We start from the raw sequence: 27,064 nt of genomic DNA on the forward strand, positions 1-27,064 counted from the left end.
TGGAAGGAACCGGATGCGAAGAAGTTGAGGGCAGTGGTGACTTTGACGGCGACAGGTAAGAAGATGCTGCTTGGTCCATCAGGGAGCAGCTCGTCGTTAAGGAGGCTGCAGATGTCGGCGACTACCTGGCGATTGACTCTGAGCCTCCGTATGCACTGCTCCTCGGAGAGGTCCATGAAGCTGAGCCTCGCTCTGTACACCCTGTGCGGAGGGTAATGCCTCCTGCGACGCATCTCTCTCTGCGGTTGCCCTCCCTCCTGCTGTGCAGGTGGGTGTGCCGCAGCACCGTGTTGGGGGGCCCCACCTCTCCGAGGCGGACGGCGTGGACTGCGAGGCTGCTGGGGCTGGTCATCCTGTTCGTCCTCCGACGATGTCAACGCACCACCCATCTGGCAGGTGTTGGTGTGAGGGGTTGTGCAGGGTAGGTGGGTGGGTCCTCGGACTGGGGCTGCGGTTTCGTGTCAGTCTGTCCTCTGGCTTGGCGGGGGTTGGTGGAGGGCAGGGGTTGCCCTATGTGACGCGGTGGCCTCCTGCGTGGGTGTGGGCTCTCCCCCGTGGAGCGCACCTTGGCACCTGCCACAGGCTGCTGGCTGCAACACGCCTGGTTTGAAGGGTACTGTTTCCCCCAGTGTGGGAAACTGACTGCGTTGAACCTAAAATCCCACACTTCCTCTTTTGACAGCTGCTTCAGCTCATTAACTGACCACAACGAGCAAGTTAAGTGCTCTCAAGTGGAACCCCGCTGGCTTTAATTGCCTGCGGGATTCCCACCAGCGGGGCTTTCGCGCGCAGCCCCGCACGTCAGCGCGGTACCCGGAAGTGGCCGGGATTTCGTCCGAATCCAGTCACGTGATCGGAGATCGGGATTTTCGGGGCCCCCCCGCTGGAAACCCGCAGGTAACCCGACCCTAAAATCGAGCCCTATGCCTCTAGTAATAAAGGCCAGGATCCCATATGGCTTTTTTAACAGCCTTCTCAACTTGTCCTACCACCTTCAAAGATTTATATATGTGAACCCCCAGGTCTTTCTGTTCCTGCACCCCTTTAAAATTGTACCATTTAGTTTATATTGCCTCTCCTCATTCTTCCTACCAAAATGCCTCACTGCATTAAATTTAATTTGCCATGTGTCTGCTCATTTCACCAGTCTGTCAATGTCCTCCTGAAGTCTGTTACTATCCTCCATGTTGTTTACTACATTTCCGAGTTTCGTGCCATCTGCAAACTTTGAAATTACACCCTCTATACCCAAGTCCAGGTCATTAATATATATCAAAGAAAGCAGTGGTCCTAATACTGACTCCTGGGGAACACCACTGTATATTTCCCTCCGGTCTGAAAAATACTGTTCACCACTACTCTCTGCTTTCTGTCCCCTAGCCAAATTTGTATCCATGCTGCCACTGTCCCTTTAATCCCATGGGCTTTAATTTTGCTAACAAGACTATTATGTGGTACTTTATCAAATGCCTTTTGAAAGTCCATATGCACAACATCAACCGCACTACCCTCATCAACCCTTTCCGTTACTTCATCAAAGAACTCAGTCAAGTTAGTTCAAGCACGATTTTCCTTTAACAAATCTGTGCTGACTTTCATTTATTAGCCCATACTTTTCCAAGTGCCAATTTATTTTGTCCCAGATCATTGTGTCTGCGGACGTTAGGCTGACTGGCCTGTAATTGTTGGGTTTATCTCACTCCCCTTTTTTGAAAAGGGGTGTAACATTTGCAATCTCCAGTCATCTGGTACCATCCGCATATTGAAGGAGGATTGTAAGACTGTGGCCGGAGCCTCTGCAATTTCCACCCTTACTTGCCTCAGTAACCTGAGATGTATCCCATCTGGACTGGGTGACTTTTCTACTTTGAGTACTGCCAAAGTACCTCCTCTTTATCTATTTTTATCCTATCCAATATCGCTACTACCTCCTCCTTTACTGCTACAACCGCACAATCGTCTTCTCTAGTGAAGACAGATGCGAAGTATTCATTTAGTGCCTCAATCATGTCCTCTGCCTCCACAAGAAGATCTTTTTTGTCCCTAATCGGTCCCACCCTTCCTTTGCCTATCCTTTTACTATTTATATGTTTATAAAAGACTGTGTGGATATCCGATTTATATCCCAGGAGTGAGGTGATCTAGCAACTCATGAACAACAAAGTCATTAGTTATGGCCAGTGCCTTGAGTGGAATTTAAATTGCATGCCATAGCTTCATAGGAAGTCAGGTACATAATTAAAATGTTAAGAATTAGAAGTAAATATTCATTTTAAATGGAAATTATATTGATGCATGAATTGTTCACTGGTTCTGGTAACGCAAATGTTAACCTTCTTTTCCCATCTGCTTTCAATTATGATAATATAGTCTTGAATTATGAAAAATATTGCACTGAGATGATATTACCTTTGGTGTAATGGTACCTTCAGTTCCACCTGTGTGCAACAATGAAAGGAGAAAATACCATCAGGCGTTAACCAAGAAAGAAAGGCTCACTAGCATCCTGTGCATGTCCAGCTGTTACATTTCAGCAGAACCTGCTCTGTGTTTCTGCTGAAGCACCCAAGTGAGAAGTGAATGTGCTGAGATGTGTGCAGCCATTTGTAAATGGATTACAGCTGCGCTCATGAATAAATGTAGATATAGTACTTCGTACAGACTATTTAAATGGTCTAAAAAGGAAACTATTCTACCTTTTTCCCCAGACAGAAAAATCTATAAGAAGGAAAATGCATTTAATGTTGAAAGTCTAGCAAATAATGAGATGGCAATAAAGTTGAGTTAAACCAGAGTGGGCATGTGCTCACATGTTCCTTTTATTTCCAATTTTATGTGAACAGAAGTTATACTGATTATATCATATTCAGTACCTCTGTATGTTTTGCCTATTGTGGTATGTTTGAAAATTCATTCTTGGGATATGGGCATTGCTGGTAAGGCCAGCATTTATTGTCCATTCCTAATTGTCCTTGAGAAAGTGAGTCGTTTTCTTGAACTGCTGCAGTCCGTGTGGTGAAGGTAATCCCGCAGTGCTGTTAGGTAGGGTGTTCCAGGATTTTGACCCAGTGACGATGAAGGATCGCTGATGTATGTCCAAGTTGGAATGATGTGTGACTTGGAGGGGAACTTGGAGGTGATGGTGTTCACATGCATCTGTTGCCCTTGTCCTTCAATTGTAAACAATTTTACAACACCAAGTTATAGTCCAGCAATTTTATTTTAAATTCACAAGCTTTCGGAGATTTTCTCCTTCCTCAGGCAAATGTTTCAAGAGCTCTTGAAACATTTGCCTGAGGAAGGAGAAAATCTCCGAAAGCTTGTGAATTTAAAATAAAATTGCTGGACTATAACTTGGTGTTGTAAAATTGTTTACAATTGTCAACCCCAGTCCATCACCGGCATCTCCACATCTTGTCCTTCAAGGTGGTGGAGGTCGTGGGTTTGGGAGGTGCTTTGGAGTGACTGAGGGAGTACACATGCTTAAGACACAGAGATCCAATCCAGAACACAAGGGAGTTTCATTGTTACACACCTGGGTCCCACTACCACAGTAGTAGATATAGGGCAGTGGGAATCAACTATCGTAAGAAGCAGGCAACCAGACTGCTTAAGGGAGCAGTTAACACCACTGAGTCCGAGTAGATAGCTGCAGCAGAAAGTTTGTAATAATTAATTGAAATATAGAATAATGTAGTGTGCATTCTTTGGAACCAAAACAACATCGCTGACCACAAAGAATCATCAAAGTATATGGGCCGGCAGTGTGAAGAAAGTTAATATGCAAAAGAACTGCCGAGGTCTGTTGTAAATGAATTAATGACTGGAAAAAAATTATGAGAGTTAAACTACAGCACCAACACCAAACACAATTCAACTACACAAAACAGAAGAACAGCAAGAAATATCACAGCCGGAGATAATAGGCAAAGTGTACATGCTCGAAGGCAACAACAACAACAGCTCAATATCAGATTTTACTGCTGAGTCTGTCAATCCTGACAGAAAAATCTAAAAGTTTCCCACATAAAGTCTGGACTTGTAGCTATTTTCCTTATATCTATTATTTATATCCTCAGGCAGCAAAATCAGCAAGGTGGGTGTTTTCATCGTAAATTGGGTCTTGTGAGCCATGTGTGCTCTCCCTGCCACAAATGTATAGCAGCAAGGCAGCTTTTCAAACTTGTTCATAAATAAAAATGAATCCACAAAAGGAGAACAATTCACTTCAGTGTGAGAATCATAGGCCCATTTCTCTCACCAGCACAGATTCTTAAATCAAAGCCAAGGGCCTAGCTTCCTGCATGAAATATATTCTACCTGTAGGTTTTGTCAAGAATTGGTTTTGATGGACAGGGCATATGTTTGTGGACCTTATGGTATCATCTTCTATATTATTGAAGGAATTTGTGCTTTTTGAGAATGTACTCTCAAAATTCTCTCCTCCAATGTGAAACAATGAGACAACGTCACATGCTATAGAATGAAGATGATTCAATTAACATAGTATAAAACCAAGAGAAGTCATCCAAGCCTCCCCACACACTATAGAAATGTGAGGGCTCACCTAGGACTCTTTCCTGCGCAACAGAATTGAGAGGTGTCAACTGAGATGCTTTCACACACTATTGAACAGAGAGAAGTCAGCTGAGACTCCCTTATACACTATAGAACTGTGAATGGTCACCCACAGCTCTTTTCTGTGCAATAGAACCGAGAGGTGTCATCTGAGAATTTCTCACACGCTATATAACGAAGTCAGCTAAGTTTCCATCAAACACTATAGAACCGTGAGGAACCAGCCAAGATTCCTTCTAAAAAAAAAACTCTTACCAAATGGTATAAAAATATATAAACTAGCTGATTGTTCTACTGTATAATTCCTTACTCCCGGACAAATGTAGCATTTGTCAGTATCTGTGGGTTGCTAAACAACAGAACATGCAGTCAATAACATCGAGTCATAAGAATCAACATCTCACAGTGGCAGCTGTTGCTTCTGGTTGATCATGAGTGACATCACAATATCCAAGATTTATTAAAACAGCATGTTTAAAAAAACTGAAGGACTTTCAATCCTCAAAGGGTTACAAGTTGTTTTCTTGAATTCTATTTTCCTATCATTTGGTTGGGTGAGAATTTTTGAATAGATGTATCGAGAGCTTCCTGTTTGTTGAGAATATTCACAATTTCCGCCATTGTTATTTCTTGGTCCAAGAGGCAAGGGACTTATTTTAACATTTAAATTTCTTGGCAACATTATTCAGGTATTTTTATACTTGAATGAGGGATAATGCCAGCGAACTGAAGAAGATGAGTTATCAAGCCAACAGGTAAGTAAAGGCCCAGCAAGAGTTTCCAAACCTTGGAAAAGATTTCCCCCATACACTAGGTGTAGAAAAATCATAAATGCTTTTATAATTTAACTATACCTAGTGCACAGAGGAAATTTTTTCCCACATTCAAATATATCCCTATTGTTCTGAATTCACATAATTCCTCCTCCCCCCACCCCCAACACCACCAGCTAAGGACATGAATCCAACTATTTCAAAGTGATCTAATTTTTTTTAATGGCTGTTGTGGTGATACAGGTAGCTTTTTTGTCTGTGTCTCAAAACCCACCATTTTTAAATGAAAAGTTGGGAATGGCTGGCAACTGCTACCAATCCACCTCAATTAACAACATAAGCCAATATCATTTGTGTGGTGTCCAGCAGAATATTGCACAGAAGAAAAATAGCAGATAACATAATTAAAACATTTTGAATATAGATATCACCCACTCAAAACATTCAACCTGGATTTTTAAGAGTTGTGAAAAAATTCACATGCAGATGATTTTGCAATCATCTGTTCTGGCTACTGGTCAGGGTCCTCCTTTGCCATTAGTTGAGTTTAACTCTCTTCTACTTGCTCCATGGCAATGCCTTTTTACAGGGTGAAGTTACGTTGTTCCATGATGAAAATAACGACATTTCTGGCTGGTGTACATCTTTCACCAGCACAATGCAGCTGTGCACTATTGCTTGGGAGAATTGACAGAGAAAAAGAAAAGACAGAACAAAATTTGACATCGGAACACGAGATATTAGGACAGGTGAAAGGTAGGTTTTAAGGAGTGTCTTAAAGGTGAGATAAAGAGACGGAGAGGTTTAGCGAGGGAATTCCAGAGCTTCGGGCTTAGACAGCTGAAGGCAGGGCTACCTATGGTGGGGCGAAGGAAATCGGGGATGAGAAAAAGGCCAAAATTGCAGAGTTCTCAGAGGGTTGTAGGACTGGAGGAAGTTACATAGATAGGGATGGGCAAGAACCTGCATTTATACAGAACCTTTCAAATCAGGGCATCCCAAAATGCCTCACAGCCAATGAAATACTTTTGAAGTGCAGCCACTGTTGTTATGCACACACACGTGACAGCCAATTTGTGCATGGCAAAGTCCACAAGCAGCAAATAAATGGCCAATTAATCTGTTTTGCGTTATTAGAGAGATAAATGTTGGCCAGGACACCAGAGAAGTCTTTGAATAGAATTATGAGATCACTTACAATAGGCAAACAGGGTGTCAGTTTAATGGTTCATCTTAAAGATGGCACCTCTGCAACTTCTCTGTGGTTTCTTGGGAAAAGTCAGTGACAAAAAAAAACTCAAGGCAGAGATCACCATGACAGCCCACTGACAGAGCCGACCCTGTCTTTGAAGTGGTTTCAAGAGACTCTGTCACAGCCTCCCTCATTAATCTGGGTATCCCCATGCAGATCTCATCAAATATGCCCAGGTGCCTGTATACAGGGGTGGCAGGGTAAGAGCAGCTATGTCTTTAACACCTAGAGAGTAAACACACCTGCCTTGCAGGCCACCTCTGTTCCTCCTCCAGAAGCAGCAGATAAAGTAATATGCCCAGTGGGTACCAATGAGGGTCTGGGTAATGAGAGTATTGCCTCACACAAAGACTTTAGTAAGATAACAATTGTTTCAGTGGCGAAGCCATAAAGGCACATAAACCGACAAATCACTGTGTTACTTTGACCTATTAAACAACAACGCCTTTAAGATCCAAAATGACTGGACTGGCCTACTACAAGCCAGTGCCTGTTTTATATGGGTGCTGTGATATAGCAGTTGCTTTATTTTCAGAACCTTAATAAGTCTCATCTGTGCCAGCTGTGAAGGCTTTCAGTACCATAATAATTTTTTGGCTGCAATGGCATTCTAAGTTAATTAGTTGCAGAACAGGTCAAAGGCCTAAACACACAATAATCTGTGCTGCTGGCGCCAACCACTTTAAATTGACCCCACGATCTATGTAAGGAACGTTCACTGCACTGGACCCTCAGTAACTCCAGTAATATAAGGAATATAATGTTACAATTTATTACTTATATAGCTAGCTGCTTTATCTGGCTTTCCAGGATCAGCACTAAATTCAGTATTTAAGCTACATATTAATCATACCAGTTAGACTTGGCACCTTCTATTATTTCTGATCTTTAATTGTGTCTTTAACAGTAAGCTGTTGCTGAGTGGTGTAGTGTAGGACTTCCTCCCACCAGGAATGATGCAGACCTCTCCCATGTTCCAGGAGACCGCAGCTGCTGCTTCTTCTAGGTAAGAACTTTACTGAGGCAGGTGCAGCCTTATTGTTCTCTGTCTCATGCCGACTCTCAATGCCACTCAGTGTCGAGGTAACGATCCGCTCTCAAAATTTTAGTCGCACTGTTTTACTATTAGCTTATGTCTGTGAGCTGCAGAACTTTTAAGAACAGCTTCTCAATGTGACAGAAAAATATCTCTTCAGTAGTCAGTCTGATGGGTATAAAACTCAACATGGGAGGATGGAACACTAAAGCAGGCTGAACACTTGGTTCAGGGGAAAAACACTGAGCTCCAGGGGGCATAGTACTCCATACAAGAGGGCAGAATAATAAGCACAAAGGATCATAACACACTGCACAAGGGGCAGAACATTTGGAACAAGGGAACAGAACATCAAGAGAATAATGGTTGGTATTAGGGAACATAAAGGGATAGACTGCTTGGCACAAAGTGATGAACATCCATCTTGAATTGTGGACTGTTGAGTTTGACATTGAGGAATGACCAGCTCAAGGTCAACCAATTGGGTTTATTAGTCATTGAGATGAATTCTTTTACGTTAACTTTCCCTCCAAAATGAACTGGATATTTTAATTGAAAACTGTAGTCCCATCAGTATAGCCCATTTTTAGAATCAGAGCTTAGGAAGACACCATCAGTTTCTTGCATGTTTAGGTCTGTTTACTAACCCCAGGGTAACGTACCAATTCCTATTAATTAGAAGAACTGTAACCCAGAATGAATTGCAAAAGAAGCCAGCCCACTGCACCTTTTAAGAATTGTTAAAGTATGTGACCCAGATATGACTATGGAGGAACTGGAGTTGTAGCAACAGTAGCATTGAGACTGGTAGAAGCAGAAAAATAGTCTAAACTTCCAAATAAAGGAGCACACCGCTGGGTTTGGAGAGTCCTAAGTTAGGCAGATGCCTTGTATGAGGTAATTCTGAGTCCTTGACTGCTGCAGGAGCTGCTGCACGACCCACTAACCAGAGGCTCGGGGGTCTGAGTACAAGCCGATTAGTGGCATCTACAAGGGCTGGACTGTGGTTTGCAATGAACCGGGCAGGGGATACAGATTGTGGCTTGCTTCAGTATTTAAAAGGAACTGTTGAGACTGCTGTGTGCTGAACTAGAGATTCTGAGGACAAGGCTGAAGTTATGTACTAAACTACCTAGGCAGCAAAGGCTTCATAATGGATTTGATGGTTGGTGTTAAAATCCTCATAGGAACATGCCTTCTATTTCACTTTAATCATTGTATCCATTTTTGGTAATAAATAGCAATATCATTAGGTTAATCTGGTCTGAATGATGGACCCTTAATTATAAACTGGGTTTGTGCTCCTGTTCTGTGCAATAAGTTGGAATTCATGTTTTGTTGACTTGTTCAAAGTAGTAAAAATTTAAAATTTTTAATGAATCAATAACATTGTCCTACAATTATAGCATCTAGTGGCAGTAAACCTGTAATGTGTATCACTCCACTCAAAAACTATACACAAAGTAACAATGAACCTACTTTTTATTTTTTCATTAGAACTTGCAGAAACTTCAGCCTCAACAACATAAATCCAGATAACTTTGTAAAGAGTCTGAATAAGTCCAGAAGCTGGCTACCAAACCACGATTTAACATTATTTGGATCACTGCTTTAATTCCAAGTACTTTGACAGGATAGCTTATTAATACTTCCAGCAAAGGAGATTTTATTCTGTTAGTTCAGGACAGGATTCCACCACGTTACCAGTAAAATAACAGCACTACACGTGTTGAACCAGAGATTAACCAATTTATTACAAATGTAATGGATAGGGCAAGATGCTTAAACAGGAAAACAAAAATAAACAGGCAACATAAAAGAAAACTAAAATATTTGAAATTTACAGATTGGAGCTGGAATGAAATTATTATTTTTCTTTCCCCCATGGGCCAGATAAACACTGGTCAAATGACGAATAATTTCCAAACTATAACTATTTATGCTGTAAAGCAAGACATGAAATTGCTGTGTGTTGGACTGGGATCTTTCTTTCACCAAGCACATTAAAGAGTGTGTACAACACATTTTGTAACTCCCCCTCCCCCAACAGTATTAAATATTCCTCTCTCCCAAGTGAAATTTTTCTGGTCCGTTGACCGAAAGGAACAAGACAAATATAATTTTGATTTAAATATTGAATTATGTTTTTCCGTATTGCACTCTGTGCTTGCTACAGATATAAATGCCACAGAGTACTGTATACTGCTCTATTTACACTGTTTTTGAAGGAACACTTTCTGATGGTCCTGACAACCAAGCTCACAATAAAAATAAACATTACGTCTGAACCAGTGGAAATTTCATCCCCGCATTATGGTGGAACTGCATTACAAGCTAGAGGCAAAACCACTTAATATATTATAATAATCCATTACTGAAACCTGTTGTCAAAAGAGGAGACAAAACATTTTGATTTCCAATCTGTACTCATGACATCTTCAACCACTGAAATGGGCATTTTAATCCAGCATTTTAAAAGAAGAAATTTAAGAACACAAGGTGTTTGTCCGATTGCTCCCCCAGAAACTTGGAATCAGAAGTGTCTCAACTATTTTGTTGGCAGGAAGCTGGAAAATTTTTAAACCACTTGAATGACAGGGGACTTGCGTCCGTTTCTGTTTGCGTTCAGAACATGGAGCCATATTCCATTCACAAAGACATTTAGAAAACAGAGATGAGAGCAAAAACTCCATATAATAAAGCACAAGGATATGCCACCAGTAATTGCTGTCCCTCCATTGCCAAGGCAGAGATGAAGATTTTAGAAGCCGACAAACTGCACCAGCCAATAATCATAGCAGCAATAACTATGCCCAACATTCCTCTGGAGGAAAAAGAAAACATTATTATTAGGTATTCTATCCAAAATATTTTGCAATGCCTTAGGCAACTGTCTCCTTAAATACACTAAATGCTTATTTGCATCTAATGTTAATTTTCTTGTCATAATTTCTACAAGAACAAATTTAAAGTGGAAGATTTCCTGTAACAAAATTGAACAACATGGAACAATTCAAATGTGTTCAGTCAATAGGGCAGGTAATGTATTCTGGTCCATTCCCAGCAGATGGCAGTGCAAGCACAGTGTAGAGAAGCATAAGAACATAAGAAATCGGAGCAGGAGTAGGCCATACGGCCCCTCGAGCCTGCTCCACCATTCAATCAGATCATGGCTGATCTTCGAGCTCAACTCCACTTTCCTGCCTGATCCCCATATCCCTTGATTTCCCCTAGAGTCCAAAAATCTATCGATCTCAGCCTTGAATATATTCAATGACTCAGCAGCCACAGCCCTCTGGGGTAGAGAATTCCAAAGATTCACAACCCACTGCGTGAAGGAATTCCTCCTCATCTCAGTCTTGAATGGCCGACCCCCTATCCTGTGACTATGACCCCTAGTTCTAGACTCTCTAGCCAGGGGAAACAACCTCTCAGCATCTGCCCTGTCAAGCCCCCTCATAATCTTATATATTTCAATGAGATCACCTCTCATTCTTCTAAACTCCAGAGGTTATAGGCCCATTCTACTCAATCTCTCTTCATAGGACAACCCTCTCATCCCAGAAATTAATCTAGTGAACCTTTGTTGCACCGCCTCTAAGGCAAGTATATCCTTCCTTAGATAAGGAGACCAAAACTACACGGTACTCCAGGTGAGGTCTCACCAATGCCCTGTACAACTGTAGTAAGACTTCCATACTCTTTTACTCCAACCCCCTTGCAATAAAGGCCAACATGCCATTTGCCTTCCTGATTGCTCACCATTTACCCTTTGAGCTCAGTGATAAGAATTAGACTGAAAAACCAGAACAGTTGTTAAAAAAAAAAGATATGGTACAACTCCTCAGTAGTATTCAGAGACGAGACAAAATAGTCAGCTTTTCTATATCAAAATAATGACCATAAAATCTCAATGGGAGAGTGCTGATGTGCATTTACCACCTGCCTTGTGCACCTATTCTTGCTGTAAAACTGTTGCACAAGCAGAGGTCTGAACATCACATTAACATAGGCAGTTTATGATCAGCTAATTAAGACACTAACTTCTGAAGCACTAAGACACAATGATTTACAGCCCTGAAATATTTAATTAAATCATACCTTACATGTAAATAGCTTTCTGTCTTAAATTGCTCATTTATTCTAACATGTTTTCTTCTCGTGCAAATCAACTACCCCCTTTAACATTTCATCTATTAATCTAACCCCCTGGTTTCAAGCCTCTTTTACTCTGCTGTACTCTCATGTAAATCACACTGGCTCAGTGCATCAACAACATGAAATTTGGATTCCATGCACCTGCCATCCAGGAGCCTGCTTCTGGCATTTACACCGCTAAATCTAACCCCTTATCCCAGTCCCATTTTGTTGGGAAGGTGTAGTCAAAGCTTCCATTTTTTAGTGCAAAGGAACATGCAGCTCTGCTTTGTGGCACAGCTTGAAGCCACATCCCCAGGAAATAGTCACAGCCTCCAACTCCAGCTGAACAGCAGAGTTTGTAGTGTGAATTTGCCTTTAACTTCTACACTTGTTTCAGTGGCAGATCTGTACTGTAAGCAGAGTATCAGCTGAGAAAACCTCTTAGAATTTGGGTCTGCTCCATAACATTCATTTTGCAGTTTGTTATTTCACATCTTTCATTTCTGCTTTTAAGTCCCTACAGGCCCTCCAAGCAGGAGCAGTCAGTCTAACCATGGACTCTTGCTACAGCTGTCAATACCAATCTAAATTTGGCCTATAGGTGACACATTTTCATGGAGTGAAACTACTTAAGTTTTTCCGCTTTCTTCTCCCACCCCTTCCAGGATACGAGCACTTAACCAAACAGTTGCTGAAACCGGTTTCTGAAAAAGTAACAATGTAAATGCAAATACAAATACAAAAGCATTCGCGAATTCAGTCAGTTGTCCCTCATCGTACAGTGTTAATTGTTTATAAATGAATTGCATCAATTGATGTATGATTGTGTTCAGGTGCATGAACAATTGGGAACTCTCTGGCTCTGGGAGAGGGTGTGGGCTTGTGTGTAATGTGAATCCCAGCAAATAAAGTTTATAAGCAACAAAGTATTCAGTCCTTCAGTGTCTGGCTATCCAGTTCTAGCATGGTAGCAGTGGATGGTTGCCTAAAAGTGGAGACTGGAAAGTAAGAAGAAAAAAAATGTTTTTTTGGGACACAGAACTTGAAAGCCGAGTGGCCATTGTGAAGAATGGCAGAAAACAAAAGTACGATTTCCCTCCGATGTTCTCAGAGTTTGAACCACATGACCAATGTAAAAAAGTTATTTCATGGACACAGGTTACTACTCTGCCAAAGAGAAAAAAGGGCTGGCCTTGGCATTGTCACTTCGTGCACACAGTAAGATTTTGACTTCCTAATAAGATTCCTGGACAAAATATATAAAAATGATGATCTGTTGAGTGCTTATGAGGCCTGGTCAGAGTTTGATCGATTTCGGAAGACAAACGGTCATTCCATGGAGTAGTAAGTACATCATGGACTTCAACAAACTAGACCAAAGGTTGACAAGATTCAAGTTGGGGATCCCTGAATCGGTCATTGTGTTTAAATTATTGGACTGTGCTGAAGTGTCTCGTATGGACAAACAACTGGCGTTAACTGGTGTCCAGTTCTTGGACAGAGCAATTCTGTTAGATCAGATGTCTGCCGCTTTAAAAAAATTCTTAGGGAAACATTCATTCCCTTCGGCCCTCATGGATCACATGGGGCCTTCTGCAGTAACACACAGAATGGAAGATTCCACGGTGACCAGGTTTAGGAGTGATGCGGATACTGAACGCAGACACCAAACCAAATTTCGGAATTCTCAGGAGACTGGACGAAGACCAGGCGATGAATGGATTAAGGCCAGGCAGACCGGTGATGAACGCCAGCAAAGCAAATCCGGCTATATAGACAGATGGCAAATTTGGGACAGGAATTATGGGTGACTGAATTCCAGGAATGGCCAAGGACAAATCAGGAGGCTTTCATTGTAACTCTCCATATCATTATGCAATGAATTGCCCGGAGCGTAGATGCAGGGTATTTGAGACGATCCATGACGACAGTAGCTCTGAGGCGGAGGATGAAGCTAATGATGCTGATCAGATCATTCTGGTCACCAAGAGTTTTAATCCAGTGAGGCAGGTGTTGGTTACGGATTCTTTAATTGTGCGGTACTTCGACCATTTGTGGGGTAGATTGGTTAACCTGTTATCTTGATTCGCTCAGCAGTGAAGATCGACGCAAGGTTAATGAGTATAAGAGTTCTACCTTCATTCAATCTGGTGATGACAACACCCTCTCTGGTTGCTCAAGCGTGTGGTCATTACATGAAAGATAGCTGGAGTAAGCCATTTTATAAGCACAGATGTAGTCTCAAGTGAGATACCTATGCTTTTGGATAAACCTTCAATGAAAAAGGGCGATTATGTTCGGAATATCACTGATCTGCAATTTACCCAGTCAGGGCATTACTGTCACACCTTAATGAAACCTGTTGTTTCTCATCAGCGTGTCAGGCAGGTATTGATGGTATCGGGCATTCAAGATGAGAGGGGGAAAAAGCAAATTGTCCTTAAGTTACACAGGCAATTTGCCTGCCCCACTTGTCAGCTTTTAAAAATCTTGCTGAAAGATGCAGGGGCGGTCGATGAGGACCCCTCGACTGATCGAAGAGATTAGTGACATCTGTACAATGTATAGACTGACACCCCCACATCCTAGTGTATGTGTTCCATTAGCACAGGACAACGAGGTAGCTGCCATGGATATAAAAGTGTGGGACAAGGCCAGAAATGTTTTCACCCTACATTTTATTGACCTGGCTACACGATTTAGTATTTCTTCCCTAATACAGAGTAAGGAGAAGGTTATTCTCAATCAAATTATGGAAAACTGGATAGGGACTGGGCTTGGGTTACCGGCCAAATTTTTGACTGGTAATGGAGGTGAATTCGCTAATGAGGAGTTCAGAGGCATGTGTGAGAATATGAATATGCTTGTTATGACTACAGTGGCTGAGAGCCCTTTTAGCAATGGTCTTTGTGAAAGGAATCATGCTGTGATCGATAACACTGTGCATAAAATTTCAGCTGATCGGCCAGAATGTAAGTTGTTAACTGCCCTAGCATGGGCAGTTCACGAAAAGAATTCTTTGCAGATGGTTGGAGGATATAGTCCTTACCAACTAGTGCATGAGCATAATCCCAAATTACCTCCTTACACGGTCTGGCCTATGTGTGATTCCAGACCCACAGCAATGTGGTTGATGCTTAATCGCCCTCTGAAATGGCCTAGCAAGGCATTCAGTTGTACAATCTCGCTACAAAAAGTCATAAGAATAAAACCGGACGGATCAGCAATCATCGGACCACTAGGCACCACATGATAAAAGCAAACCAAGCCCAGCTCGACCCTGCAAAGTCCTCCTCACTAACATCTGAGAACTTGTGCCAAAATTGGGAGAGCTGTCCCACAGGCTAGTCAAGCAACAGCCTGACATAGCCATACTCACAGAATCATACCTTTCAGCCAACTTCCCAGACTCTTCCATTACCATCCCTGGGTACGTCCTGTCCCACCGGCAGGACAGACCCACCAGAGGTGGTGGTACAGTGATATATAGTCAGGAGCGAGTGGCCCTGGGAGTCCTCAACATTGACTCCAGACCCCATGTAATCTCATGGCATCAGGTCAAACATGGGCAAGGAAACCTCCTGCTGATTACCACCTACTGCCCTCCCTCAGCTGATGAATCAGTCCTCCTCCATGTTGAGCACCACTTGGAGGAAACACTGAGGGTAGCAAGGGCACAGAATGTACTCTGGGTGGGGGACTTCAATGTCCATCAAGAGTGGCTCGGTAGCATCACTACTGACCGAGCTGGCCAAGTCCTGAAGGACATAGCTGCCAGACTTGTGGTGAGCGAAACAACACGAGGGAAAAACCTACTTGACCTCGTAATACCAAAGACAGATGCATCTGCGTTGGTAGGTTGGTGAGAAGTGTCCACCGCACAGTCCTTGTGGAGACGAAGTCCTGTTTTCACACTGAGGACACCATCAAACGTGTTGTGTGGCACTATCACCGTGCTAAATGGGATAGATTCAGAACAGATCTAGCAGCTCAAAACTGGGCGCTGTGGGCCATCAGGAGCACAGAATTGTATTCCAGCATAATCTGTAACCTCATGGCCCAACATATTCCTCAATCTACCTTTACCAACAAGCCTGGTTCAATGAGGAGTGTAGAAGAGCATGCCAGGAGCAGCACCAGAAATACCTAAAAATGAGGTGCCAACCAGGTGAAGCTACAAGACAGGACTACATGCATGCTAAACAGCAGAAGCAACATGCTATAGACAGATCTAAGCGATTCCACAACCAATGGATCAGATCAAAGCTCTGCAGTCCTGCAACTTTCTGTCGTGAATGGTGGTGGACAATTAAACAACTAACGGGAAGAGGAGGCTCCATGAACATCCCCATCCTCAACGATGGCAGAGTTCAGCATTTGATTGCAAAAGACAAGGCTGATGCGTTTGCAACTATCTTCAGCCAGAAGTGCTGAATGGATGATCCATCTTGGCCTCCTTCCGAAATCTCCATCATCACAGAAGCCAGTCTTCAGCCAATTCGATTCACTCCACGTGATATCAAGAAACGGCTGAGTGCACTGGATACAACAAAGGCCATGGGCCCCGACAACATCCCGGCTGTAGTGCTGAAGACTTGTGCTCCAGAACTAGCTGCGCCTCTAGCCAAACTGTTCCAGTACAGCTACAACACTGGCATCTACCAGACAATGTGGAAAACTGCCCAGATATATCCTTTGTAAACAATTTTACAACACCAAGTTATAGTCCAGCAATTTTATTTTAAATTCACAAGCTTTCGGAGATTTTCTCCTTCCTCAGGCAAATGTTTCAAGATCTCCTTGAAGCCTACGCATTTATACATATTGAACAATAATACATGGTGTTTACAGACTGCCCCTGCAACTGCCCGTTGCCAAGGCAATCACCGTGTTCAGACAGAGAGGTGTTACCTGCAGAACCTCCGAATACACATTCAACAAAAAAACAAACAGGGAAAAAAAACAGAGAAAAAAAAACACAGAGAGAGGCAGAAACATCCGGAAGGCAGAGAGAGCCAGCAAATGACTCATTATATTAAAAACAGATAACATTTGTTCGCTGGTGGGGTAACGTGTAGCGTGACATGAACCCAAGATCCCGGTTGAGGCCGTCCTCATGGGTGCGGAACTTGGCTATCAATTTCTGCTCGACGATTTTGCGTTGTCGTGTGTCTCGAAGGCCGCCTTGGAGTACGCTTACCCGAAGGTCGGTGGATGAATGTCCATGACTGCTGAAGTGTTCCCCGACTGGGAGGGAACCCTCCTGTTTGGCGATTGTTGCGCGGTGTCCGTTCATCCGTTGTCGCAGCGTCTGCATGGTCTCGCCAATGTACCATGCTCTGGGGCATCCTTTCCTGCAACGTATGAGGTAGACAACGTTGGCTGAGTCACAGGAGTATGAACCATGCACCTGGTGGGTGGTGTCATCTCGTGTGATGGTGGTATCTGTGTCGATGATCTGGCATGTCTTGCAGAGGTTACCGTGGCAGGGTTGTGTGGCGTCGTGGACGCTGTTCTCTTGAAAGCTAGGTAGTTTGCTGCGAACGATGGTCTGTTTGAGGTTGGGTGGCTGTTTAAAGGCGAGTAGTGGAGGTGTGGGGATGGCCATAGCGAGGTGTTTGTCCTCATTGATGACATGTTGAAGGCTGCGGAGAACATGGCGTAGTTTCTCCGCTCCGGGGAAGTACTGGACGACAAAGGGTACTCTGTTGGTTGCGTCCCGTGTTAGTCTCCTGAGGAGGTCTATGCGATTTTTTGCTGTGGCCCGTCGGAACTGTCGATCGATGAGTCGAGCGTCATATCCCGTTCTTACTAGGGCGTCTTTCAGCGTCTGTAGGTGTCCATCGCGTTCCTCCTCGTCTGAGCAGACCCTGTGTATTCGCAGGGCCTGTCCATAGGGGATGGCCTCTTTGACGTGGTTAGGGTGGAAGCTGGAAAAGTGGAGCATCGTGAGGTTGTCCGTGGGCTTGCGGTAGAGTGAGGTGCTGAGGTGCCCGTCTTTGATGGAGATTCGTGTGTCCAAGAAAGAAACTGATTCTGAGGAGTAGTCCATGGTGAGCTTGATGGTGGGATGGAACTTGTTGATGTTATCGAGAGATATATCCTGTCCACAAAAAGCAGGACAAATCCAATCCGGCCAATTACCACCCCATCAGAAAAGTGATGAAGGTGTCGTCGACAGTGCTATCAAGCGGCACTTACTCACCAATAACCGGCTCACCAATGCTCAGTTTGGATTCCGCCAGGACCTCTCGGCTGCAGACCTCATAACAGCCTTGGTCCAAAAATGGACAAAAGAACTGAATTCCAGAGGTGAGGAGAGAGTGACTGCCCTTGACATCAAGGCAGCATTCGACCTAGTGTGGCACCAAGGAGCCCTAGTAAAATTGAAGTCAATGGGAATCAGGGGGAAAACTCTCCAGTGGCTGGAGTCATACCTAGCACAAAGGAAGATGGTAGTGGCTGTTGGAGGCCAATCATCTCAGCCCCAGGACATTGCTGCAGGAGTTCCTCAAGGCAAACCATCTTCAGCTGCTTCATCAATGACCTTCCCTCCATCATAATGTCAGAAATGGGGATGTTCGCTGATGATTGCAGTGTTCAGTTCCATTCGCAACCCCTCAGATAATGAAGCAGTCTGTGCCGGCATGCAGCAAGACCTGGACAACATCCAGGCTTGGGCTGATAAGTGGCAAGTAACATTTGCGCCAGACAAGTGCCAGGCAAGACCATCTCCAACAAGAGTCTAACCACCTCCCCATGATATTCAACGGCATTACCATAGTAAAATCCCCCACCATCAATATCCTGGGGGTCACCATTGACCAGAAACTTAACTGGACCAGCCATAGAAATACTGTGGCTACAAGAGGAGGTCAGAGGCTGGGTATTCTGCGGCGAGTGACTCCCCAAAGCCTTTCCACCATCTACATGGCACAAGTCAGGAGTGTGATGGAATACTCTCCACTTGCCTGGATGAGTGCAGCTCCAACAACACAAGCAGCTCAACACCATCCAGGGCAAAGCAGCCCGCTTGATTGGCACCCTATCCACCACCTGAAACATTCACTCCCTTCACCACCGGCACACCGTGGCTGCAGTGTGTACCATCCACAGGATGCACTGCAGCAACTCGCCAAGGCTTCTTTGACAGCACCTCCCAAACCCGCGACCTCTACCACCTAGAAGGACAAGGGCAGCGGGCACATGAAAACACCACCACCTGCACGTTCCCCTCCAAGTCACACACCATCCCGACTTGGAAATATATCGCCGTTCCTTCATCGTCGCTGGGTCAAAATCCTGGAACTCCCTACCCAACAGCACTGTGGGAGAACCTTCACTACACGGACTGCAGTGGTTCAAGGCGGCTCATCACCACCTTCTCAAGGACAATTAGGGATGGGCAATAAATGCCGGCCTTGCCAGCAACGCCCACATCCCATGAACGAATAAAAACAAATTTCCATTCTCAGTGATAATCCCCCTGCTCTAGAAGGTACTACGATTAGTGCCGTTTTTTTCTGAGCATTTAAATGCTTTACATGCAGGAAGACGGGCTTTTATCAAGGCTGAGGTATCAGAGAATTCGTAGAGCACTGAGGCATCGTATTCGACCATCTGAGACAGAGTTCAGTTCAGGAGATTTGGTATACTACAAAAGAGAGGGTCATAAGGAATGGAAAGGCCCTGGTAAGGTCATAAGTCATGATGGTAAGACGGTACTCATCCAACATGACAAACTGTTAAGGTTCATTCCTCATGTTTACTTGGAATGAATTATAGAATCTCGGACTCTGAGCAGGCAATAGGAGTAAACGAGGCACCTTGTACCACAAATGTTCATAATTTTTTAGCTGCAGGTCCTGAGGAACAGAATGAGTAGATCAAGGGCTGGACAGTGATAATGTGCGTGATCAAATACATGACACAGCCATCACATCCAAATTACAATTACCCAAAGTGAGTACTCGGATGACGTATGTTCCAGAAGGAACCGATGAATGGAGAGATATGACAATTTTGGGATGTGCAGGAAAAGCTAGTGGGAAGTTTAAATAATGGTTAAATGTTCAGGATGATGGCCAAGAAGCAAGGTCCATGGATTGGCAGAATGTGGAGTGGAAAATCAGAAAGCGCAGTACAAGCGGTGACGTGAGGTTCACTGCTAGACCCCCTGTCAGAAAACAATCACGTACTAAAGAAAGAGCCTCAGATACTGCAAGAGGGAGTTTGTGCAGTAGTAGTCCCTACGAACATAGAAATAGAAGTAGAGGCTGGAGCGTGAATAGATCAGAGAGTGAAACAATGACCGCAGAACCATCACATAATAAAATGAGAAGCAGAAGTCCTCGTGACTGAAGTTTTGGTGGCTGCTAATAGACTTGAGGATAAAAGAATAAGGGAGGCAAAACAGAGGGAGTTGGATAGTTGGAAAGAACTTGGAGTTTATTCTAAGGTACCAAATAAAGGTACCAGCTTTGTCGCATAGATGGGTTTGTACTGAAAAAGTCCTTGCAGATGGGACTTAAGGCTAAAGCGAGGGTGGTAGCTGGGGTTTTGAAGAGAAACTGGGTGATACAGATGTTAGATTGGAATCTCCCACTGCTGAAAAGGTAATCTTAATCTTTTTGGCTCTTTTGGCAACATATTCATGGGAGTGGTGTAGGTCGATTAACATAAAAGCCACATTTCTGCATGGGGGATACTTTTCAGCGAGAAGTATTTCTGAAACCGCCTAAAGAGGCAGCAGATGCGAAAGGAAAACTATAGAAACTAAACAAATGTGTCTATGGGCTGAATGATGCTTCCAGGGTATGGTATTTCTTGGTGAGATCTGTTTTGTTGAAAATAGGTTGTGTTCAACTAAAAGCAGATCCCGCCATATTTTATTGGTACCATAATGGCAAACTTTCAGGCATCTTCATGGTACATGTTGATGATTTATTATGGGGAGGTACTGCAGAATTTGAGAAATTAGTCATTGGTAAATTTAGAGTAGAATTTAAAATTGGGAGTCAGGCCTGTGGGGGTTTAAATATATCGGTTATATCAAGCAAAGTGAGTCTAGTATAACTTTAAATCGACAGTCCTATTTAAGAGAATGTTCCTCCCATCCTGATTAACCGTACTAGATCATCACAAAAAGGTGCTGTTATATCTAAAGAAGGGACAGAGAAATTATGAAGCTTGATTGGTCAGTTGAACTGGTTGTGCACTCAGACTAGACCAGATGCTAGTTTTGATGTGTTGGAGTTAAGTACTTCAATGAAACACCCCATAGTAGTGAATGTTTTAAGGGCAAATAAAACATTACAGAAAATTAAATATAGATAAATCCGTACTTAAGTTCCCATCCTTAGGTGACCCAAAGAAAATGAATCTAGTTATCGTTAGCGATGCTTCACATGCTAATCTTCCTGATGGGTATTCTCGTGCAGCTGGTTTCATAGTGTTTCTTGTGGGTGAAAATGGGAAATGTCATTTAGCTTGGGAAACTAAGAAAATAAAAAGGGTTGTTAAAAGTACTCTAGCTGCTGAAACACTGGCTCTCGTAGGCGCAGTGGATGGGATTCTATTTGGCAAATATTTTTAAGTGACATCCTGTACAATGGGGGTATTGACAATAGTATACCCATAGAATGTTATGTAGACAATGAGTGTACATTGTGGGACAATGTACACTCTACTAAAAATGTAAGTGATAAATATCTACAGATTGATCTTATTGGCTTGAAACAAATGCTGGAGAGAAAGGAAATCTCCAATTAAATGGGTAGATTCAAGCCATCAACTATCGGATTGTTTTACAAAAAGAGGTACATGTACAAAGAAGCTTATGGGGATCCTGGAGAAGGGTCAGATCACAACATACTGCTTTATTGAGTATAAGAATTTTTTTTTTGTTTGTATTATATCATTTTTAAAAAATTATTTTAAAAGACAGAGGAATCTGTTAATTGTATATAAATGAATTGCATCAATTTGATGAATGATTGTGTTCAGGTGCATGAGCAATTGGGAACTCTCTGGTTCCCATATATAAGGGAGTAGGCTTGGGGAGAGGGTGTGGGCTGCATTAGGTATAATATGAATCCCAGCAAATAAAGTTTATAAGCAACTAAAAGTATTCAGCCCTTCACTGGCTGACTATCCAGTTCTAGCATACCAGAAGAGGTCAGACATGTCTTGCATATTAAACAATTGCAATGTTAAATCTACATATAGTTCACATTAGTAAGTGTATGAAAGTACTCCACTACTGGATAGGTTTTAGTATTAAGACAATATACATTCTTAAATGTAAATTGATGTGCGTGCATACTCTACTGAGTACACATATAAGAAAATATATGCACACGCAAAAATATCGATCTAAACATCTACACAGACATGATAAAACTACAATAGGATTTGCACAAGAATGCTTCTCAAAATCATATAGGCTGGTACCACAACCCATTTAATCATTTATACATTTACAAGTGAAGTATCATCTATGAGAAGTTTCATTAAAAAGTCTACACTTCAATCAGGGTGGATACTTACTGCAAGGAGAAAATCACAGCAAAACTTGACAGGATAATCATTGGAAGCAGACAATATCCAAGGACGCTGGCCACACAGCCAAAGGAGACTCCAGTCATACTCATCAGGTTCAACAGGCAGTACATGCCGAGACACCCAATAGTACTGATACCATACACGTAGCCAAACTGGATTTTACCAACCTAGAAAGAATTAAAAATGCAAAGTTTTCTCCGATATAGAAATGTAGTACATAATCACAATGCATCATATAGAAACCAGCTAAAAAAAAAATTGAGGCAGTATAAACACCACATTTTTAAGAGCAGTGGTAAAATATTGTCATTTTACACAAAAAAACTAGCAAGTTAACAATTATGAAAAAAAGAGCATCAGAAGTTCACACTTGATTCAATGCATTCCTCGGACGCAGTGTTTATGCTAGAATGCCCCCTCGATCATGTGCAAATTCCCAGTACTTTAAATATTGGATATAAAAAGCAGCAAATCCAGATTATTTTTCAAAATGTTATAAAGGACATGCAGTTCCAGTCCACTAACTTTACTTCCTCTTGTAACAATTTTTGGTCACACTTTGTCAACATTTCCTACACAATGTAGTTACCAGGCTCTGGCCATTATGTGGCTCTGTGGAGTGTTTTCTTCTCTATCGGGAGTCTCTGTCCAAAGTTTGCTACCATTGCATGTGTATCCATATTATATATTAAAAAAAATCATCAACTGACTCTGGGCAACAACACGGGTAATTCAGTAGTAAAGAATAAAAATGTTGGTATAAATTTGACTTTGCTGTTCAGGTGTATGCTTCTGGGCAGCTTACAAGCTTTCTCTGCATCTAACCCATGCTGCATCTGATCTTGAAGAACTCAGTGCTGGCCATGGGTGAGAAAAAACAGATGTTCCTTTTCTGTAGTCAGTCGCCTTGATATGTACAAAAGCTCACCAACACCCACTTCAATTTACCCTTCACCATATCACTTCACTTCAGAAAAAAAGATTCATGGTGGGAGAAAGTTCTTCAGGAATAGGTAGTCCTCTGGTACTTTGCACAAAGTGGAAAGTCTTCATCTGTAAAGTGAGTGCTGGCAAAGGGGAAGGGGGAGAATTCAACCACAGAGAGTTAGCATGTCTGAGACTAACCCATGCTTTTGCCCTCAAATGATGTTCACAGACACACACTTTCAGCAAGGGTCACTGGATGACAATCAAAAGCACTATCTTTGGTTGGCTTCCGCAGGTTTACAAGGACATAAAACTCTTGGGGCCTGATTTTAGCAGGCCTGCGGGTTTCCGGCGGGTTGGGTTTCGGGTGCGTGGCCTCCGCGCCCGGTGAAATTAGTGGGTTGCCCGTGCGATCGTAGCAGGCAATCCACTAATTGGAATCATTTACCTGCTCCTCCGGGGTCCGCGCTGCTGGTCTGCGCGTCGGGCGGGCTGCGCATGCGCAGTACGATCTGTCAGCTGGAGGCTCTCTAGTTAAAGGGGCAGTCCTCCACTGACATGCTGCAACCAATGGAACAAATTACAGCATGGAGCAGCCCAGGGGGAAGGCTGCTCCCAGTTTAATGATGCCTCACCCCAGGTATCATCAGATGGGGTGAGGAGGAGGGGGAGGACAGAGATCTTCCACCCGGCGGGCGGGAGGAAGCGGCCTGCCTCTGCCACCAAGAAGGCCTGGCTCGAGGTGGCAGAGGGGGTCACCTGCACCACCAACATATCGCCCACCTGCATACAGTGCAGGAGGCGCTCCAATGACCGCAGTAGGTCAGCCAAAGTGAGTACACTTACTCTTTCCCCGACACTCCGTCTGCCACAACACCGCCCCCACCCCACATCTCCTTCGGCACCACCAACACTACTCTGTCACATCACCCCTCATACCCACTCAAACCCCATCCTCATCTTACCTGCACCTACTCACCTCGCCAGTACTCATCCCGCCACTACCACTCAACCCAATCCTCATACAATCTCATGGCTCTATCTCATACTCACCCTCTCGTGCATCTCTTTCACGGCCAGCCTCACTCAACCTGCCACTACCTGTGCTGCAGCCACAGGGCATGCATCACATATGTGCAGTAGGCAGCGTAAGGCAAACGTGTCGTGAGCATGAAGGGGATGCACAAGGGTGTTTGCGGGTTTGTCATGGTTGTTACTTATATTGAATTTCTGACCAACGCACATTACATATTATATTGGCACCACTACTGCCACGTCTCCGCGAATCCTGTCTGTTGTGTGCAATAATGCCCGCTCCTGGGTATCACTATGAGGACCCACCACTGATGCCACCCATTGTGTTACTGCAGAGTAGGTGCAGGTGTATTTGCAGGGCTCTTCCGCGCAGATGAATGAGAGACATCGGCGGTGTACCCGGCTGCACCCTGGAAGGATGAGGTGGAGACGTTGTGGAGGGCAGTGGTGACTTTGGCAGCGAAAGGTAAGCAGATGGTGCTGGGGCCAGCCAGGAGCAGCTCGGCATGAAAGAGCCTGCAGATCTCCACGACTACATGTCGAGTGAATCTGCGCCTCCGTGTGCACTGCTGCTCGGAGAGGTCCGGGGAGCTGCGCCTCGGTCTGTGGTCCCTGTGGCGAGGGTAGTGCCCTCTGCGACACGTCTCTCTCTGCGGTAGCCCTCCCTCCTGCTGTACAGGTGGATGTGTCACAGCACTCTGTTGTGGAGCTCCACGTGTCAGAGGTGGATGGCGTGGATGGCGAGGCTGGTGATGTTGTTCGCCCTCCGAGGGGGTCATGACTGCAGCTACGGCGGCCCCCATCCGCAATATGTACATCTGAGGGGGTCCGCAAGGTAGGCACATGTCTCCGGACCCCGGGGTGAGTATGCAGGTTGGTCACTTTGACCGTCCGGAGGGGGGTGGTGGAGGCCACACTTTGTCCCAAGTGACAGAGCGGCCTCCTGCAATGGATGAGGGTCTCCCCCCCCCACCTGTCAAATGGACCTTTGCAGCTGCCACAGGCTGACGGCTGCAACACGTCCAGTTCAACTAGGACTGTTTCCCCCTGTGTGTGAAACAGTCCCATGTTTCCCCAAAATCACACACAGTCCCTTAATCAGGTCAGTTAATGACCTGAACAAGCAAAATAAATAACCTCAAGTGGCATCCCACTGGCTTTAATTGCCTGCAGGATTCCCACCAGCGGGGGCCACGCACGCACCCCCGCACGTCATCGGGGAACCCGGAAGTGGGCGGGATCGTAGCATGATCCGGTCACGTGACTGGATATCGGGATTTTCGGGGCCCCCCGGCTGGAAACCCACAGGAAACCAGACGGTAAAATCGAGCCCTTAGTGTCTGGATCCAGGAGGGGAAAGTGGCTTTGGGTCCAAGAGCAATTTCAATCAGGACAACATAAAAAAAGGCAGAGGGTCAAAATAAATTAATATCTATTTATAAATGGGTAATCTCCTTTTCCACTGTTGTACAGTGGCTGAAAAGTGGGTTCACTGAAGCCTGAAATGCAAGTCAGATTATAGTAAACTCCTGAATTAGTAACTCAAAGTACAGACTGAAGCAGAATCTCACTTCAGTTTAAATACAGAGTGGTTAAAGTGTGGAACTTGAGTGATTCTGTGGTCCATTTTTAACTATGCTACTCCTAAACAGGTAATGGGCATGTGGCAACATGGGCATGATTTCCTAGATATAAACTTCACATCTTTAATATAGAACTCAGGCCCAAAGCAAACGCATGTGCAATGCATCATTAGCACCTCAGCAAAATGCTAAACACTGCATACCAGTAATAATGTGGCTCCAAATGCCAAACAGAACACCATGGGTCCAGCCAGGTCAGTCTCATTCATAATGGTTCCATCTGCTGCTTTCATTGGATGGAGGACAGTCAGTGTTTTCTGCCAGATGTGGTCAAAGTTAATTCCCAGTTCTACAGAATTATAAAAGATACGAAAATTGACGTCAAGGAGGACATTAAAAAACATGAAAATAGAACTCAGCAATAGCTGAGTGATAAAGGCACAGCCCAGTGAAGTTATCTATAATGTGACTGCTACTTGGAAAAAAAAACATTTTGAAACATGAAAGATGATTTAAACAGAAACAACATACTACTCTATACTCTCATGTGGACATTGTGTGTAATTATTCAACACAAATTTTACTTTCCTTCCAATTACATAAAAAGTTAACATTTTAACGTCCAGTGAAGGGCATAGTTTAAAAAAAAATCATCCAACCAATAGTACAGCTGTTTAATGCACATATTGAGCACACAAGTGACGGCCCTTGACATCAAGGCAGCATTTGACCGAGTGTGGCACCAATGAGTCCTAGTAAAATTGAAGTCAATGGGAATCAAGGGGAAAACTCTCCAGTGGCTCAAGTCATACCTAGCACGAAGGAAGATGGTAGTGGTTGTTGAAGGCCAATCATCTCAGCCCCAGGACATTGCTGCAGGAGTTCTTCAGGGCAGTGGCCTAGGCCCAACCATCTTCAGCTGCTTCATCAATGACCTTCCCTCCATCATAAGTGTTCAGTTCCATTCGCAACCCCTCAGATAATGAAGCAGTCCGTTCCCGCATGCAGCATGACCTATACAACATCCAGGCTTGGGCTGATAAGTGGCAAGTAACAGTCGCTCCAGACAAGTGCCAGGCAATGACCATCTCTAACAAGAGAGATTCTAACCACCTCCTCTTGACATTCAACGGCATTACCATCGCCGAATCCCCCACCATCAATATCCTGGGAGTCA

The 27,064-nt window shown here is 43.8% G+C and overlaps 1 protein-coding gene across 1 annotated transcript in view; it reads right to left on the bottom strand.

The window, feature by feature from the left end:
- Nucleotides 1-9,368: 9,368 nt before the first annotated feature.
- yipf5 (Yip1 domain family, member 5) overlaps nt 9,369-27,064 on the bottom strand; it is a 29,108-nt gene continuing 11,412 nt past the window's right edge. The window contains exons 4-6 of the mRNA XM_067996228.1: nt 26,091-26,236; nt 22,328-22,509; nt 9,369-10,463 (exon numbers count right to left, since the gene is read on the bottom strand). Of these exons, the coding sequence (XP_067852329.1) occupies nt 10,301-10,463; nt 22,328-22,509; nt 26,091-26,236 (491 nt within the window). The 3' untranslated portion in view covers nt 9,369-10,300. The remainder of the gene's footprint in view (nt 10,464-22,327; nt 22,510-26,090; nt 26,237-27,064) is intronic.

The sequence above is a fragment of the Heptranchias perlo genome, chromosome 14, assembly GCF_035084215.1.
Source record: "Heptranchias perlo isolate sHepPer1 chromosome 14, sHepPer1.hap1, whole genome shotgun sequence".
NCBI lineage: Eukaryota > Metazoa > Chordata > Chondrichthyes > Hexanchiformes > Hexanchidae > Heptranchias > Heptranchias perlo.